General features: G+C 43.6%; 1 protein-coding gene across 3 annotated transcripts; it reads right to left on the bottom strand.

Moving 5' to 3' along the window:
• Nucleotides 1-7,824: 7,824 nt before the first annotated feature.
• On the bottom strand, nt 7,825-18,142 carry RIPPLY3 (ripply transcriptional repressor 3). 3 transcript variants are annotated; one of them, XM_014841592.3, is made up of 4 exons: nt 17,677-18,142; nt 16,720-16,786; nt 12,306-12,373; nt 7,825-8,919 (listed from the first exon to the last, which is right to left on the bottom strand). In XM_014841592.3, exons 1-4 carry the CDS (start codon nt 17,778-17,780, stop codon nt 8,529-8,531), a joined length of 630 nt encoding a protein of 209 aa, XP_014697078.1. In that variant the 5' UTR covers nt 17,781-18,142; the 3' UTR covers nt 7,825-8,528. The 3 variants fall into 3 exon arrangements, with proteins under 3 accessions (XP_014697078.1, XP_014697079.2, XP_070344950.1); XM_014841593.3 differs by having other exon boundaries at nt 7,825-8,941; nt 17,677-18,060; XM_070488849.1 differs by having other exon boundaries at nt 7,825-8,901; nt 17,677-17,928.
• Between the last annotated feature and the right edge of the window lie 391 nt (nt 18,143-18,533).

Raw genomic sequence — 18,533 nt, 5'->3', positions numbered from 1 at the left:
AGGAGTCAGAACAGTGGTTATTTTGGGGAGGAAGTGAGTGTGGTGGCTGGGAGGGGCCATAAGAGGGGCGCCTGGAGTGACGGTAATCTATTTCTTAACCCGGCTGGCATTTCACAGGGTGTGTTATCTTTTAAAATTCATCAAACATTCATGATTTGCTCACTTTTCTGTATCTGTTATGTGTTGATAAGAAATATATTTTAAAATCAATTTTTAAAAATATCTTTTAATGGTCTATATGGTAGCTGTAACTATTGCTAGGGGCCAGTAAATTGTTATAGAAACTATGTAAAACTTCTGAATTTGCAGGTGTACTGTTTGATGTACCTGGCGAGACCCCAGATTATGACACTGTCACCATTATTTTTGATAACTAAAGCCCCAAGTCTTACTCCTAACTTAAATCTGGAGATTGGCTCTACCATGTTGTTTACCGAAATAATCTTGGAGTTTAAAGTGATTTAAGACACTCACAGAAAGCTCTAGTCTAATGATGGCCTGGATCTCCAAAACTGGTCTTCCCTTCATGTCTTACTTTGGAATTGAAGTTATCATCCCAGAAGTACACCTGGGACCTTTTTACCTTTACATGATGGATGCTCAGAGGTCACTGCAAGTGTGTAGAAGACACGACCTTTACAAACCTAGGAGAGTCAAAAACTAAGAGTGTCAGGAAAGAAACCACAGGATTTCTTTAGAATGATTTCCTTGGAGTTACTTATAGAAATTTAAATTTTGTCATGCTAAAAAAAGATTGTATTATTCCTTTAATGGCTCAGTGGCTAAAGAAAAAGATACAAATATTGTTTTACTAGAAGAGTCTAAGCTTTTTTAACAGCTTTATTGGGATGTAATTTACATACCATATATTCACCGACTGGCACTGTACGATTCAATAATTTTAGTAAATTTATAGAATTGTGCAACGACAACTATAATCCAGTTTTAGGATGTTTCCATCACCCCAAAAAGTTTCTTCTCATCCATTTACAGTTGATCCCTGTAGTGGGAGTGATGCCACTCCCAGCACGAAGTATTCTGTCACTATAAATTTGCCTTTTCCTGACATTTCATATAAACGGAATCATACAACACAGTCTGTGGTGTCCGGCTTCTTTCACTTAGCATAATGTTTTCCAGGTCCATTCATGTTTGAACATGCATTACTATTTCATTTCATCCCTTTTTATTGCTGAATAATATTCCATGGCATGGATAAACCACATTTTATTTATCCATTCACCAGTTGATGTACACTTGAATTGTTTTCAGTTTGGGATTATTGTGAATAAATGTGTTGTGAACCTTCAGGTGCATGTCTTTGTGTGGACAAATGTTTCCATTCCTTCTGAGTAGATTCTTAGGACTGGAATTGCTGGGTTATATGGTAAATTTATGTTTAACTTTTTAATGAAACTGTCAAACTTTTTTCCAAACCGTTAATCATTTTACCTTCCCACCAGTGACATATGAAGATTCCAGTTTCTCCACATCTCTGCCAATATGTGTTATTATATTTCTTTTTAAAATTGTGACCATTCCAGCAGGCGCATGACAGTTTCTCACTGTGGTTTTAATTTGCATTTCTGTTAATAATCAATGACGTCGAGCATCTTTTTGACATATCTGAAACGATAAAATCTGTTTGTAAGGATTACTATGTAAGGACACAATGAAATGTTAAAATAAGACTGTGTTTTGGATTTGCCCAGTAACCTCTAAGGCAGTTGAAAATATTTTTATAAACATCCATCATTTTCATGATCATCATAAAATGTACCTATTTATGTATTGGTCTTTCACCAGCAATTCTATGAAAATGAGCCATGCAGACATGATTCACGCCCTGCAGGAAAGTATTAAAATCTCCCTCTGGTGCTTCTGTATAGGGCAGTTTTTCTCTTGCTTAGGTTTATCATCTTCCTATCACAGAAAAAAAAGGTGATCAAAATAAACTGCTCGAAAAAACAAAGAAAAACTTCCGTCTTCCTAAAAAAAAAAAAGCTTCTGTGAGTTCAGTTGATTGTTCGGGGTTCAAAATAAAATGATGGAAAAATCTCAGTAGTCTATGTAATTAACAAGGCAGGGATGTGCAACAGATGAGCGTAGAGACACGTGGCCTGTGGTCGGTGTAAGTAATTCTGGTGAGTGAAGCTGCCCAGTCACGGGGATGGAAGTTGGGGGAGGGGTCCGGGCTTAATGCTGGGAAGGGGGCTTCTTGTGGGATGTGGGTTCCTTTCTCAGATTTGACTCATTCTGTAATTGGATTTTCTCTGTATGTAAAGGGATGAGGCGAGTTCAACAGCTTAGTTGAAACCTTGGTAAGTTCCTGGAAACTTCTTGGAATCTGCAGAAAAGAGTTCTTAGACTTTGTTCTCCAGGATCTTAAGGGATTGAACGTCCCAGGTCTCCTTTCACATTTCCATTTTACATCCCATTCTCCAGTGAAGTAAGCTCCTAAATGCCGCTACAAGGTCCCAGTTCAGGAAGAACGAAGAGCTCACTGACTGTGGGCACTCACTGGGGCCCCAAAACACCTCTGAGCTCTGGCCCATTTTTAAAGATCTCACAGAAAAGAATGGCCTTGTTGGTAACCTTGTTCTGTTCCTCTGGAAATTCCTGGTCCACGCCCCCCTCTCCCCAGTTCTTAAATTATTTTTTAGCTGAAGGAGACCAGACATATGCAGGCCAGACTCTTAAAAATTATGCTCTTGCTTCCACTCCTAGACACACACACAATGGAAATGGGCACATATGCCCACCGATAGACAAGTACAGGAATGGTCAAAGCAGTGTTACTCCTCACAGCCCCGAGCTGGAAACTAACCAAATACTTATCAATAGGAGAATGGCCGAATGAATGGTGGTATATTCACACAATGGGGCTCTGTTCAGCAATGAGAATGAGCCTTACAACTGCACACACAGTGTGAATGAATCTCACAAACCAATGTTAATGAGAGAAGCCAGACACAAAAGAACACACGCCCTGTGATCCCACTGATATCGAGTTTGAAACCAGACAAATGACATCTATAAGTATTGGAGGGTGGTGACTGGAAGGGAGCACAAGAGATTATTCTGGACGTCTGGTTGTGTTCTGTTTTTGACCTGGGTGCTATTTTCATCAACACGTTAACTTTGGAAAAATATATCAAGCTTATGATGTATCTGGTTGCCCATAGATGTGTTATTCTTCAATAAAAAATTGACCTTAAAAAACAGCCTAGAGAAAATAAAGGATGGTTTTATTTTCTTCAAGTCAATATTTATAATAAAATTGTTATGAAATTTCCTCTAAAAAAACCAATGCTCTCCAATATACTCTTCAAATAGACCTCTGGAATATAAAGATAAATGATAATCTTTTATGTAATTTCAGAGAGCAGTTTTATGCCTTATTTAATTAATTACTTTATTTATTTTGGTGGGGAAATTGGCCCTGAGCTAACATCTATGCCAGTCTTTCTCTATTTTGTGTATGTGGGACGCCATCAAGTGTTACCAAGGATGTGGAAAATGAGAACCTTCCTACACTGCTGTGGGAATGTAAAATGGTGCAGCTGCTTTGGAAAATAGTCTGACAGTCCCTCAAAAAGTTAAACATAAAGTTACCATTTGATCCAGCAATCCCACTCCTAGGTATATTCCCAAGAGAAATGAAAACATGTGTCCACACAAAAAGGCATACATAGATATCCAAAGGACAATTTAAAAGCCAAAAAGTCAAAACGACCCAAATGTCCACAAATTGATGAATGGATAAATAAAATGTGGTCTATCCATACAATGAAATATCATTCAGCCATAAAAAGGAATGAAGTACTGACACATACAACAGCATGGAGGAACCCTGGAAACATCATGCTAAGTGAAAGAAGCCAGCTTCCAAAGGCCACATGTTGTATGATTCCGTTAACATGAAACGTCCAGAATAGGAAAATCCAGACAGACAAAAAGCGGATTAGTTATTGACAGAGGCTAGGGGGCGGGGGAAATGGGAGTGACCACTAATGGGTATGGTGTTTCTTTTTGGAGTAGTGAAAATATTCTGGAACTAGACAGTGGTGATGGTGCAACCCTGTGAATTTACTAAACACTGATGAAGTGTACACTCTTAAAGGGTGAATTTTATAGTATGTGAATTATAGTGCAATAAAAACAATTTCTGAAGAAGCTGGATTGAAAATAATACAGGTAATGCAAGCACAAGAAAACCACGAGAAAATGGCTAGACTCAAACCTTGGCTTTTATTACAAGCTCATTGTCAGCCACATAAAAGGTAAGACATGGGATGGGATAATTGAAATTATCAAGAAAAATAATTGAATTATTAACATATAATCATTGAACCTCAAGCAAAGCATATATTACACCTCAGATATTACTGATCATATGTTTAATATCGTGTGATCCTAAATCTAGTATTTTACAAATTTTCATCAAACTTAATGATAATTGTTTAGAAAATTGTTTTGCAATTGTTTCTTCAATACAGAAGTTCAAAAAGAAACAGACCACTGGAAAAACACTTTTCCTTCCTACCACAGTAAAACTGGTTAAAATAGCAAGGAAACAATATGGCAACAAGTTGAAATGCATTCTTTTGTTAGCAAATCCGTTGGAATACTCAATGAAAATAGGAGATTTGAAGAAATAAATATTACAGCAAATTATGCAGTGTGGGAGGTTTGTGATACAAATGTTTCTAACATGTTTCAGCTTGTGGGATTTGCAAGATTCTGCTTCCATAATCAAATTCATTACGAGCTACTTTTTGTGAGCCACTGAAAGAAACAGGCATCAGAGAAGTCAGCCACAAGCATAAATTACTTATTCAAAATAATATATTTTATGGAGACCTGGCTAAGGGTAACCATTGTTGGAGTGGCTGCCTTGATGAGAATTTTCAAGATTCTAGAGAAAAGGTATAGAGATACCACATGTGAAAGCCGTTTATTGCATCACTATTAGGCAAGCTACTGCAGAAAATAAATTGAAAGAGAAATGTAGGTTTTGGAAAATATCATCAAAGTGATTTTTTTCCTTTTCGTAAATGAATGGAAATGAAGGGTGTGAGCCATAGGGAATGGTGGTGACTGTGGAGAACTGAAGAGTGCAGGTTGTTTAATGAAGAAGCCAGTACTCACCTCCAGTTGATGGGTTCCATGTGGGAACACAGGCAACTGTTGCCAGAGATTTAGAGTTTTAAAGAGAAATTTCCTAATCTGTAAAGCCCCTGTGACAGGAAAATAAAATGAGTTTTTTGAAGAGCAATTTGTTTTCTCTCTCTCTCCACTGTTTTATTACTGTGGGATGAACATAAGCCACTCGTGGCCTCCTGACTCCTTCAGAAAGATCAGACAATGTGGTTAATTTGATTAAAATAAGACCTTTAAAGTAGGGAACCTTTGCAAGCTTTTGCCTTCATATGGAGAGTGACCCCAACAGTCTTTCGAACTAAATAGAAGCCAGCCAGCTGTCTTCTGGCAAAAGAAACTTAAAAGATTTTTTACATTTTTCTGACCTTTTTTTGGCCAAGTGATTGTTATAAATATGCCAGTTAGCAAATAAAGATTTAATTAATATTTAAAGATTTATTTAAATATTCTTCAATGTAGAGATTTTTTTAAATGAGTGGAAAAGTAAGTGTTGAATCAAAGAAGTTCATGCTATGAAGAAGAGCTTGTGAAAATGCATGTTTGAAATTGTTTTTATCAATAGGGAATTTTTCTTGCTGAAACAGATATGTTACCTTAAAAAACCCCACCAAGTCTGTATATCTTAAGACAAAAACATTTAAACTGTTTAAAAAATTCCAAGACTTTTCAGTGCATTTTAGAATCCCTTGTCTAAAACATAAATATATTATATAGCTAAATAAAAATACAAAATCCAACGTCTCCTAGTTGGTTCAAAAAACAGCAAATTGACGTCAGAGAAGATGGAAATTTACTCATCAAATTTCAACAAAAACTTTTGCAAAATTGGTGGATGGGATTAAAAACAAATATTGTGATTCAATAAGTGTATGATATGTTTCTTTCACTTGAATCTATGCTTCTCTGTGAGGCAGCTTAAACGTCATTAAATTATATACACAAATTTAATGACCACAAAAGGATTTAAAAACTGTTAGTTCAAGTTATATTTAAAATGGTTCTTTAGGGGCCAGCCCAGTGGGGCAGCGGTTAAGTGTGCATGCTCCACTTTGGCGGCCCAGGGTTCCCCGGTTCGGATCCCGGGTGCGGACTTGGCACCACTTGGCAGGCCATGCTGTGGCAGGCGTCCCACATATAAAGTAGAGGAAGATGGGCATGGATGTGAGCTGTGAGCTCAGGGCCAGTCTTCCTCAGCAAAAAGAGGAGGATTGGCTCAGGGCTCATCTTCCTCAAAAAAAAAAAGAAAAATGGTTGTTTGATATTTGTATTATCCTTTAAAATCCGTAGTATGTGTATGTTTTATAACGTGAAACACGTTGGCCCCACAGTACATGTAGGTTGGGCATATGAAATTGCCATTTTTGTAGGTCAAAACAACTGAACATCAGCAATTTAAAATGGTTCAACATAAGGTATAGTTTATAAGTGAATATTTGTTAGGGTGCAGACTCAAGGTTCTTTTTTTATTTTTAAGATTTTATTTTTCCTTTTTCTCCCCAAAGCCCCCCGGCACATAGTTGTGTATTTTCAGTTGTGGGTCCTTCCACTTGTGGCATGGGGGACGCTGCCTCAACATGGCCTGATGAGCGGTGCCACGTCCACGCCCGGGATCCGAATGGGCAAAATCCTGGGCCGCCCAAGCCCAATGCGAGAACTTAACCACTCGGCCACGGGCGGCCCCTCAAGTTTTTCTGATGATGGGAATACATGATCAAAAGTGTGGCGCTTGCACGGGTTTGGGCTTTTATAAAGTCAATCCATGCAACCGCAATAAGCAAAGAGGGCCAAGGAGCCCCAACCTCGCCCTCTCCCCGTCACAATGTCCAACTCGGAGTACCTGTGATTCCCTCACTGGCCATGGTAAAGTGTCCTGTTTTCTGAATTTTCAGTAAGCTGACCAAACTCCAAGTAATTTAAGGAGTGTACCACGCAGCACATTTGAAGTTCCAGTGCCGTCAGCATGAGGACTAGGTTTGGTTTCTCAGTGCTAAAATGGCGAAGGGGCCAGATCTCTTGTCTCAGTAAAACTGGCTTACTAAGAAAACTAAACAAGGAAGAGTAAGGGTAAGACTTCTAGTATTTTTCTGTTAAAACGCAGCAAAATAGGAGGCCGTCTTAAACGCTTTCTGAAATAAGGCCAGGTACAGTTTTTTCTAAGTTTGAAAAGAAGTGCTTTAAACAAGTAAAAGAACAATAAAACAAAATAAGTTTAAAAGATTTTCAAAAAAGAAAAACAAAAATAACAAAAAATTTTAACAAGAAAAAGACCAAAAAGAGAAAAAACAAAAAAAGTAATTTTTTAAAGGGGTGGAACAATAAAAAAACCAATTGATGTTGGCTACCTTTGGACAGAAAAAGGGGAGGACAGGAGAGGGTGAAATTTACTTTATTTTGCAACGTATACTTTTCTACACTGTTTAGATTATTAAAATATTTGTGTGTGTTACTCCTATTTTTTAATCTTAATGGATTATTTGGGCATTGATGTTATAGGCCATTTCGTCTCATTTTTTATTCTTTTTCTGCACTCTTAAAAACCATAAATATCACTGAAAGAGTTAAATATAAAAACATCCTGACAAACTTTTAAAAACTTTAAAGAACGAATTAAATCTAAAAATGTCTTAAACAAAAAAATTGATTATCAAACATTTTTTCTTTCAAAATATTTATTTCAAGTAGAAACTGGGAAGACAACCACACATAAGATAGTTAAGTAAGAAACCTTGAGGAATACACTCATTTGGTCATCAAAATATAAAAAAACTGAAAATAATTTTACATTAGATACTTTGATTGAAAACAGGGTGATTCTATTCAAGTAACAAGCCCAAAGCAATTCCCAGCTAGTTACAGCTCCTCTCCCTGTCTATTCATAGGCACAGAACTTGGACAAGAATCATGTAAATTTTTATCCAGAACGGTTCCCTAGAAATCCATGTCTTTTTATTTCTGTTGCTCTTATGGAAATTATTCAGTGTTTTGTTTGTTTTTTCATAAATAAATTTTTTTCAGCATGCCACAGAGCAACCGCATCAACCCTTGGACAATATCTAAATCATTTTTACAACAGCAGAAATAGCCAAATAATGAGTCTCAGGTTAAGTGAGAGGCATGGGTGGGTTATTAATCTGTATTGGAATGATTTGTCACTTGATCAGCAGAGTGACAGTACTGAACGTGCTTTGATAGTTGGCCCTATCCGCTAACAACCCATGTTGACACCAACCTTCTCTTGGTCCTAGAATGCTTTCTAAACGGTATGCATGAGTGCCTGAAGAAGAGTCACCAGAAGGAAAAGTAAAAGCTGAGTTCTTGCCATGAACGGAGTGCTGACCAGGGAGAGTGTAGGCAGCCCTGACCCCTTACACCCAGCAGAAATGCAAAGTGTCCTGGAGCAGCTGTCCCCAAGAGCGTGTGTGAGGTGGGTCTGGCATGGGAGAGAGACCTGGCTTATTTGAATGAGGTGCACTCAGCGCCTCCCAGAGAGTCACGATGGGGGAGCAGACCCTTACCCCCGAGGCCACCACATCCTCGGGATCTCCGTCCTGGGTTTGTCTGTCGACCTCTGCCCTTTGCTCCCAGGCTGTCTTCCACTGGACCTGCCACCTCCTGGCACGGAAGGTCGGGCGGCTGGGCTTCATCCTCTTGCTCTTCATCATCTGAATCGGACGCATCGTTGTAGAAGTGAATGGTGGCTTGCACTGGGAAACTGGCCAGCACTTTCTCCCCGGAACTCTGCAGATATTCTTGACTCTTAGAAATGGGTAAATAAAGTCTAACATTTAAGAAACAAATACACCATTAATCAACTTTAAAATCCTTCTAAACTCCATCTAGAGGGTCCTTTTCCCAGAAGCAGCTAACTCCCAATCTTCATCTCTGATTTGGCCTTGGCTGCAAGTGGCAGTTTTTTTAAGCCACCAGAACACAAAACTGTGGGAAGATGGAGGTACCTGGCCACACTAATTCAGAAAGGAGCTGTAACATGAGTGAGCAAATCCATTGAGACCAACACAGGGAAAAGGGTGGGCTTCCGTGAAGGTAAGAGGAAATTAAAACGGAGTTCCAAGATTAAGAGGCTCGCTCTGATCAAATGGAGACCCGGCTCATCTAGGACAATAAATGTTCTATAGTTGTGTGTCCTTAACGTCAAGGATGCGTTCTGAGAAATGAGTCCTTAAGCGATTCCATCCCTGTGCGAACATCACAGAGTGCATTGAAAGGGAAACAAAATTTGCCACCCCAAAATGTGTCTGTTTAACATGAGGATTATTTTATGCTGATTATTTTTAAGAAACAAAAGTTTTAGAAAATTTTTCCTGTTACCTCCCCCTTATCTGCCTAAAAGAATTCGGATGAAAAAATCTGTCTCAGGAAGCAAGCTATCTCCTTAACATAACATGAACCAGGTGATAGACAGGGAGGAATCTAGAAAAGCCTGTTTGTTGGGCTCCCCTCTGTGTTCTTCTGTGTCTGTGCAGCCAAACAAACACTTGTTTTCCATATATTTGCTCCTTTGCGCCTACATGTGAATTGCCTTCCTTCCCATTGAAGCCCTTGACTCTCCCCACCCCCAACATCTTCTTCCGTCTTTAACTGAGAATGGCATTTAAGGTGAGGGCTTTGACCATTTTTTGGCAAGTTACTTGATTTTCCTGGGTTTCTCCCAGGTATACATGTTATTAAACTTTTGTTTGTTTTTCTCTTGTTAATCCGTCTCATGTTAATTTAATTCTTATACCGGCCTGAAGAACCTAGAAGGGTAGAGGAAAATTTCTTCCTCCTCTGCAGCACTTACACAGACCTGGATGGTACAGCCCACCACACACCTAGGCTATATGGCACGAATCCTATGGGACGACTGTCGTCTAAGTGGTACAAGACTGTATTTAGGTTAGACCCCACTCCTCCAACACCCCCAAGCATGGGGAATGTTGTGACCCTTTTGGCTCTGAAGGAGACGTGGCTCCAATACCAGGTCTAGAGAAGTGGTTAATCTTTCTGGCTGTTGCTGTAGAGAAGCTGTAGGGGTGGGCCCCTCACTTTGCCAGAATAGAAAATGGCAACCCTGGCTACTTGTCTGGAAGGAAGGAAGGAAAAAGAGAGGGAGGGAGGAAGGAAGCAAAGAGAAAGAGAGAAAGAACAGAGAGAGAGAGACGGAGGGAAGGAAAAAAAGAAAGAAAATAACTTAAATATATAAAATTTGGAACCTCTAAATCCAGGTTTTGTGAAATTAGGATTCCAGTTATACATGGAAAGTATTAAAAATACTCCCCACTCTCCCCTTAATCTCTTATCCTTGTTCCTTTTACTCACTAATGTGTTTGCATTGTTCCCTGGGGTCTTCTGAGGAACTGAAAGGGATTATCAACTGATCACTGCTTATTTGCAAAGCTGATTTCAATTTCTCGCCTTTTTGGATAAGGGAGAAAAGGGAGAGAGAAGATGCCTTGTTATAAATAACGCATGACCATTTCAAACTTTCTAAGATTTCCAGTAGACCCATGCTTCTTAACCCCCAGGGGACATCTGGCAATGTCTGGAAACAATTTTGTTCTTATAACTGAGGGGAAGCTACTGGCATTGCGTGGGTAGAGGCCAGGGAGGCTGCTATACCTGCTCGATGCCTGGGACAGCCCTACAACGAGAATTCCCCAGTCCGAAGTGAAACAGTGCTGAAGCTGTGAGACTCTGCAACAGACAGAATGGATATACATCTATCGAAGACAGAAATATAGGCAGAGTTTGGTGGCAGGCCATGTTAAGAATTAGCTGTTATGTTGAAGTATTTATAGGCAATTTTGTAGGATGTCTGAGATTTTCTTTAAAATATTCTAACAACAACAACAAAAATAGTTGGGAGAAAGTGATAAACATGAACAGATTTGAAGAAAATGGATAATTATTGAGGCTGGTGATGGGCACATGGGGGTTCGTTGTCCTATTCTCTCCACTTTTCCGTATGTTGGAAATTTTCTGGGATAAAAAGATAAAATAAAATTGTGTATTTAGTTTGCAATGCAGTTACATGGATGCAGCCCATGCCTGGCCAGTCACTGCATTTTCCACCAATCAAAACTTGGGGACCAACAGCAGACAGTGAGGCAGGCCCGCGGGGAGGGGGGGCAGGTAAACGCTGACAGGGCATGAGAGGGTGGTGGCTCTGAATCCTGGCTGCATGTTAGGATCCCCTGAGGAGCCTATAAAAATACGGACAGCTAGGTCTACCCCCAGAACAAGTGCGTCAGAACCTTCCAAAGCAGCCACGCAGAGTTTGTGCTGCTAAAGCTTCGCCAGTGAGTTTATGAGGATTAAGGACCATGATGGAAGGGATGCCAGGAAGGCTTCCCATTTCCAAAAATCACTCTTTGACCAATCTGAGGGGCTCTGGATTTCACCTCTAACAATTAGTGTCTTGGGGTTTTATTAAGGCTTCTGGTTTTCCGGGATAACCCAGATAAACACACTGAGGAGAGGTGGCAGCATAGGCTGGGTTCCTTTTGGTGAAGGAAATGAGAGATGGAGAGAAACAGACTGAGAGAAATGAGAGAGAGATGGAGACAGGGAGACAGACAAAAGTCCTGAGCATGAGCCACTTGCCTAAAATGGATAGAATGAAGAGAGATACAGCAGTGAGGTCCTGATCACCAGCAGGACCATGAAAACACTACCGGGAGAGGCTGGAGGTACCGATTGTGGTGGAACACCCACCCAACTGTTCATTTATTCAGCACATAAATTTTGGAGGTCTACTTGGCACTAGAAAACATATTAACTTCTATAGTGGGAGAAGAATAGAATTGTATCTAAATACCTAAGTAAGTATGTATGTATATACAATTAATATACAATTAAATTTAACACAAGACATAGTATGCAATGAGAGGTATAAACAAAAGGTATAAAGAAAAGAAAAGCCAATTCCAGCTTCCAACCAAACACACAATTAATGAATGGATTCCAGAAACCCAACGAAATATCCTTGAAGTTCCTTGGCATAATAATAACTCAATAATATTGGAGAATAGACTACATTATTTTCCACTTTGTTGAAAATGCATACGGTTGAAGACACCAGGCGTATTAATGCTTCTATCAAGAGGAAGTTACATATTTCTTACTGTGGAGTCATATATTACCTTACAGGATGCTGGAACCCAAAGGCCCCCTTTGATCCAGAAGTTTGTTGGTCACCCCCAGACTCAGGCTGTAAAGACAGACACATACGAACACAGAGACAGTTAAGGAGCCTCTAAAGCAGCATCCCGGGGTTTTCAAAAATCAGGAGGAAGTAGTCCGCCCTTGTCGGTATGAGGACGGATTTTAGCAGTATTTGATAAGCCCTCTTCCTGTTTCTGTTGTCGGCACTGTGAGGGATTCAAAGGTGGAAGGATGGGTCCAGCCCAGTCCTTAGTTCAGACACTTTAAGCCTAATGGGGAGAGACACATGTGGGCAGCTAACTGCACTACAGAGCATGGTACAGGAAGATGCTAACGATCCTACGTGGGCAGGAGGATCGGGAAAGGGCTCACAGAGGGCCTGGCAGAGGCATCAGCGGCACTTGGGAGAGCAAACTGGACACCATTCCTGGAGGAGGTGAGCATCAAATTCTGAAAGGCGGGAAAACAGGGCGCACAGGTGGGGAAGTGGGGGGAGCCCAGGGTGGAATGAACGAGAGGCTGCGTTGGTCAAAGGGCTCCCTTGGGAAGCTGATTCTCGATTACAGACTATTTAACTCTTTAGATGGCCACTAGTAAGTCTAGGCTTCATTCTGGAGACAGACACCAAGACCGCTACTGATTGTTGAGCTGGGAGTTCAACAGTCAGGTCTGTATTTTAAAGATAACCATGGCCGTGGGAGCAGCACAAAGCTTGGAGGCGCCTGGCAAGAGGTGATAAAGATTTGAACTCAAGTAACAGCAACCAGGGAGGGAAGGAAAGACAGATTCCGAGGACACTTCAGTAGCCTCCAAAGGCCCAAGACGACCTGAAGATCAAGAGTGGAGAGGAGGGCCCCAAACAGCCAAAGCAATCTTGAGAAAGAAGAACAAAGCTAGAGGCATCACACTTCCTGATTTCAAACTAAATTACAGAGCTATAATAATCCAAACTGTATGGTATTGGCATAAATACAGACACATAGATCCATGGAACAGAACAGAGCTCAGAAATAAACCCATGCATATATGGTCAACTGATTTACAATGAAGGAGCCAAGAATATAAAATGGGGAAAGGATAGTGTCTTCAATAAGTGATGTTAGGAAAACTGAACAGATGCAAAAGAATGAAACTGGACCTCAGTCTTACACCACACACCAAAATCAACTCAGACCGGATTAAAGGCTTGAACATAAGACCCGAAACCATAAAAGTCCTAGGAGAAAACACAGGCAGTAAGCTCTTAACATCAGTCTTGGCAATGAATTTTCGGATTTGACATCACGAGCAAAGGCAACAAAAGCAAAGATAAACAAGTGGGACTACATCAAACTACAAATCTTCTGTACAGCAAGGGAAATCATCCAAAGAAAAAAAAAGAAGAGAGAGGCCGGCCTGGCAGCACAGTGGTTAAGTTCGCACGTTCTGCTTCTCAGCGGCCCGGGGTTCACCGGTTTGGATCCCGGGTGCGGACATGGCACCGCTTGACAAGGCATGCTGTAGTAGGCGTCCCACATATAAAGTAGAGGAAGATGGGCATGGATGTTAGCTCAGGGCCAGTCGTCCTCAGCAAAAAGAGGAGGATTGGCAGTAGTTAGCTCAGGGCCAGTCGTCCTCAGCAAAAAGAGGAGGAGTGGCAGTAGTTAGCTCAGGGCTAATTAATCTTCCTCAAAAAAAAAAAAAGAGAGAGAGAGGGAAGCTGGTCTGAGCACCAGGAAACTAAGGATGATATTGATGGGTGGAGACAAGACACAAGCAGAGAGAGAGCCAGGCTTGTCCCTGCTAACTCTGACCTTGGTGAGCAAGCCTTACATTTTAGCAGCCATATTTTTATAATACCCTGTGGGGGACTAAGGCAGTTCAAAGGAGGCTCTTCGGAACAAAATGTTTTCCACGATGAAGCTCACTCTGCAGGGGCTCCAGGTTTCGCGTCTGTGTTAGCTCTGTTTGTAACCATAAAATACCGCTAATTGCTCAGGCCCAGCCTACCACTGTAAGCAATCCTGTGCTGCCAGAGGGGATCTCACTCCCTATGAGCGGGCAGGATCTAAAGCGACAATGCAAACTTTGGAGGACACCAAAAGGCAGTGTTCGGTGGTACAGAGAAACAGCTTCCTTAAAGCGATTAATTCTAACCAGACTCTGTGAAACATACAGCACACCTTTATACACTTTTAAAACGTTACCCCACAAACATACACAAACTTTAAGAACTTTACACCACAGATATCCTCTTATTAAAGATCCTTTTCTGAGACCGGAAATGTCTAAAGATTCACAGTTTGATAATTCAAAAGGAAGAAAAATGTATACAAATCAAGCACTGTGTTTAAGGGGTGTGTGTGCAATTTTTTAAGAGCGAGAGAACAGAAACAAGCAAAGACTTTCTGAGGCTCTCGCCTTCTCCTCACTGTGCACGCCTCTGACGTCACTAAAGCCAAGACGTGGGAAGCCTGGAAGATGGGAGGACGGAGGGGCGCAGAACACATTCCCTGACATCTCCTTCCAGGAAATCGCCTCCCTCCCAGGGCCGGCAAGGGGCCAGGAGAGAAGTGGAACAGAGGTCAACAAAGGTTTGGGCTGTCGTTCATTTTTCCCAGGCAGCAGAGGGAGACAGCTCCCAAGGAGGGGTAGGGGCACCAAATGGAGGAGTGACTCCGCTGCTCAGGACACAGGGCCTTGAGCCCTTCCGTCGAATTTAGACTTTATTCTAATTTTTCTCTTCCTGCCGGCAGTCCTTGTACAGGTCATTAGTCAGCAGCCCCACCTCATCCCCTTCCACTCTCCGCCAAAGACATTTCTCGGGAAATAGTCTACAGGGCTCCGGAGCCGAGGAATTGTCCTGCTTTGGCGGGAGAGGGCGCTGTTGAGCAAGAAGCGGTCCCTCCCCGCGCTGCGCTGCGCTCCCCGGGCTGGGGCTCCCGGGGACCGTGCGCGGCACGCGGGGGCAGCAGTGGCCGGCCGCGGACCTCTCCGCCCCGCCACCTGGGCTCTGCGAAGTGCTGGCCCGGGGGGAGCAGGGCAGCGAGCTCGCCAGCTCTGCAGCCCCCACGAAACACGCGCCCTCCCTCCTAAAAAAATCCGCCGACACATCTGCTTCTTCCGGTGTGCGGTGCTGACAACCGACTAGAACATTTTTCTGCAAGCATTCCATTTTTCTCACAAATGGCCTTCTCTTCATAACAGGAAAAAAACACTTGTCTTACATTAGGAAGGATGCTATAGTATTTTTATTCTTGCAAACAACTGATAGGCTTTACATACATTTCATTTAAAAGAAAATTGGATAATTGTAAACTTCTATATACTCTCTCTCCCAAGCACCTTTTAAATCTTAGGTTTGAGAACTAAATTCAAATGCAAAAGAAGGAATTATTTTCCATTACTTAGATATTGCACGTAAGAATAACGTGGGCTAAAAAATCGTATCCTTAGTTAATTCGATATAGATTTTATTTGCTTCACTTTTAAAGTAAAAAATAGTCACTGAATTAAAACTCCCATTAATCAAACTAATTGAATAAAGTAGTCTAAGTACAAAAATACGATGAAGGTCTGCTTTCCTGCACCTGGGTTTCTTATCACATTACAAATAAGTGCGCCCTAAACCGTTTGCCACAGTGTTATGTAAATTAAACACACAGTCCTACGCAGCCTGATTAACCTCAGCATTTTAAAAGTCATCAATTTACATTTTAAAATAAACAAAGGAAAGGTAAATTCTCTGAAAGCAAGTCTTGACTTCAGTAAGTATAAAGCAATGAGGCGACCAATGCAGGGGACAAAAGAATAGTGGTGGCGATTAATCTTCACCCACAAAGCCGCTGGCTGGAGTGTATTTGCTCAGACAACATGAGTTACCCCAGGAGTGCTTGCCGACAGGGCTGAAAGTGCTTCAGAAAGGGCCAGACGGCGGGTGGGGGCTTTTATCCACACCTTCTGGGCACTCCAGACGGGGCTCTGCCCATATTTGCACGGTGGCACCAGCCCAGCGCTAATGGTGCACTCAGCTTTTCTCTAGCTAATGGTGCACTCGGCTTTTCTCTAAGGCGGGGGCAAGAGAGACAGCCTTCTCCCCTCCTCCCTCTTATTGTTGGTTTGCAGGAAAAAAACACAACATGGAAGAAATCTCTTATAATGCCCGTGAAACAGCTCTGCCAGAGTGGCTTTGCTTCTCAAGAAAGGAAAAACAAGCAGGAACTGAATCCACACGTGACTCAGGTCTGAACACCTCGCCCACCTACACTCCTGCTCCCAGAGCTGGAGGCAGTTCTGCATTGGATGACCAAGGGAGGGACAGGCCAAGGAGGCCTTTCACGGTCCCTTTGTTTTAGAGATTGTAGCGCTTTCTACCTTAACTGTTGACACCTACAACGCCCACCTTAACCTTACCGGGTTTCCAGTTCCGGCTGGTTCAGCATCTTGGGGCGACCGGATCCAAGGTCTCCATGGTGTAGGGCTGGAATGGCAGGGATCAAGAAGGAACCTCAGCATTTTCTGCTGTCTTTTAAAATTATATGATAAGAGTTATCATTCTTATCATTTCTAATGTCTGCCAGAGAAAGTCACTAGACATCCCAGAATGTCTTCTCAAGTTCTCAGTCTGTGGAAAACCCGGTACCATCTGTGTTTAAATCCTCTTGCCACATTCCCAGTTCTCTGCCCTCTCTGGGCTTTGAGAAGTCCCGCATCTGATACAATGATCAGGGAAGACATTAGTTGAGGGATTTCTCTCCCAGCCTGGCTGGATCCTTCCATTCAGATTCCCCACTGTAGCTGGCTACTTTGTCGCTCACTCATTTCAACCGCACCACCTGGGTTATTGAAGGATCTTGACTCTACAGAGAGGTTTCTAGAGCTCTAAGATGCCAAAAGGGGGAATCCATTTCTCCTCTCTGGCTGCCTGGCCACCCAGCCCCTTCCACGCCTCCCCGGCTAAATTGATTATAACTTGACTACCTCATAAAGTGCTGGTGCCGGGGGCAGTGAATGCTGAGCCCCAAGCACACGGCACACAAAGACTGTCACTAAAAGTGTGACAGTCAGACTGAGGAGATCCCCCTGCAAGGCTCGCTGAAGGGCCCCGACACTTCAACGTGCCCAGCCGGGTGAATTTCAGATCTATAAACGAAAGGCTTGGCCCACTTCCTTGGCCGCCACCTCCTGGGCCTCCGCACTTCAGAACCGTGCGTTGGACCGAGCGGACTCTGCGTCCCTGTCTCCGGCTAGGGAACTTGCCCCAAGTCGCCTTCGGGCTCTGGGGCTCGGCGGCGCCGCCGCGTCCGGCTCTGCGCTCCCCGCACCGCGCGCCTCTCGACGCATCCAGCGGGGCCACGGGGACACCCTCACCTCTCGGGCCCGCGCGGCGGCGGTGGACCCCTGGGACCGTCCCCGGGGCAGTGACAGACGCGCCTCCGCGCCTCCCGGGCTCCGGCCGCCGCCTCGGGTCTCATGGTGCCCGCGGAGCCCGCGCCCCTCCAGCGGTGCCAGCGACTCGGCCGCGCCTTTAACCTCTGGGCGAGGGCGCTCACCTACCAGTGCGCTCGGCGCCAGGTTTAAAAACGGGGGCGGGGCGGGGAGGGGACACGGGAAACCCGGGAGGAGGTGGGGAGGGCACAGGAGAAGCTCCGGGAGGGGACAGGGGGAGGCGGAGAGGAGGAGGGGACAAGAAAATCTCCAGGAGGGAGCGCCGCGGCGGGGTGGGAGGGCGATGTCTAGAAGGGGACTTGGGAAGCCCGGGACAAGGGTGTGAAGGGGACAAAGGAAACCCTGGGAGGGTCTCCGGGGCGGCGGCGAGGAAGCTCTGGAAGTGGACGGCGGGAAGTGACACGGGAAGCCCGGGGAGGGCGCACGGGTGGGGGCGGGGGCCGTGGGCGTTTCCGCAGGGCGCGCTCCCTCTGGGTGAGGGGTGACGGGACGCTGGCCAAGGGGCCTCCTCCGCCACGTGCGGGAGGGGAGAGGTCCCTGGCTTCTTCTCGCCCCTGTGGGGGTCTCCCGCTGCCCTCGGGGCTAGGGTTCCCGCGTGAGCATCTAGGTCCCGAGATTTCCGGAGACTCTCATGTCCACCTCTTTAGGGCGACCGCGGGTTTTGGGGGGCGGCTACAGAAGCCTCCGGCTCCGCGTGGGCCCTCCCTGCCTTGGGGGCCGGACAGCCAAGGGGAGAAAAGGCAGAAAAAAAAAAAAAAAAAAAAAAAGCTCTGGTGTCA

Source organism: Equus asinus, chromosome 18 (assembly GCF_041296235.1).
Source record: "Equus asinus isolate D_3611 breed Donkey chromosome 18, EquAss-T2T_v2, whole genome shotgun sequence".
Classification (NCBI taxonomy): domain Eukaryota; kingdom Metazoa; phylum Chordata; class Mammalia; order Perissodactyla; family Equidae; genus Equus; species Equus asinus.
This window is presented reverse-complemented; position numbering and strand designations above follow the sequence as displayed.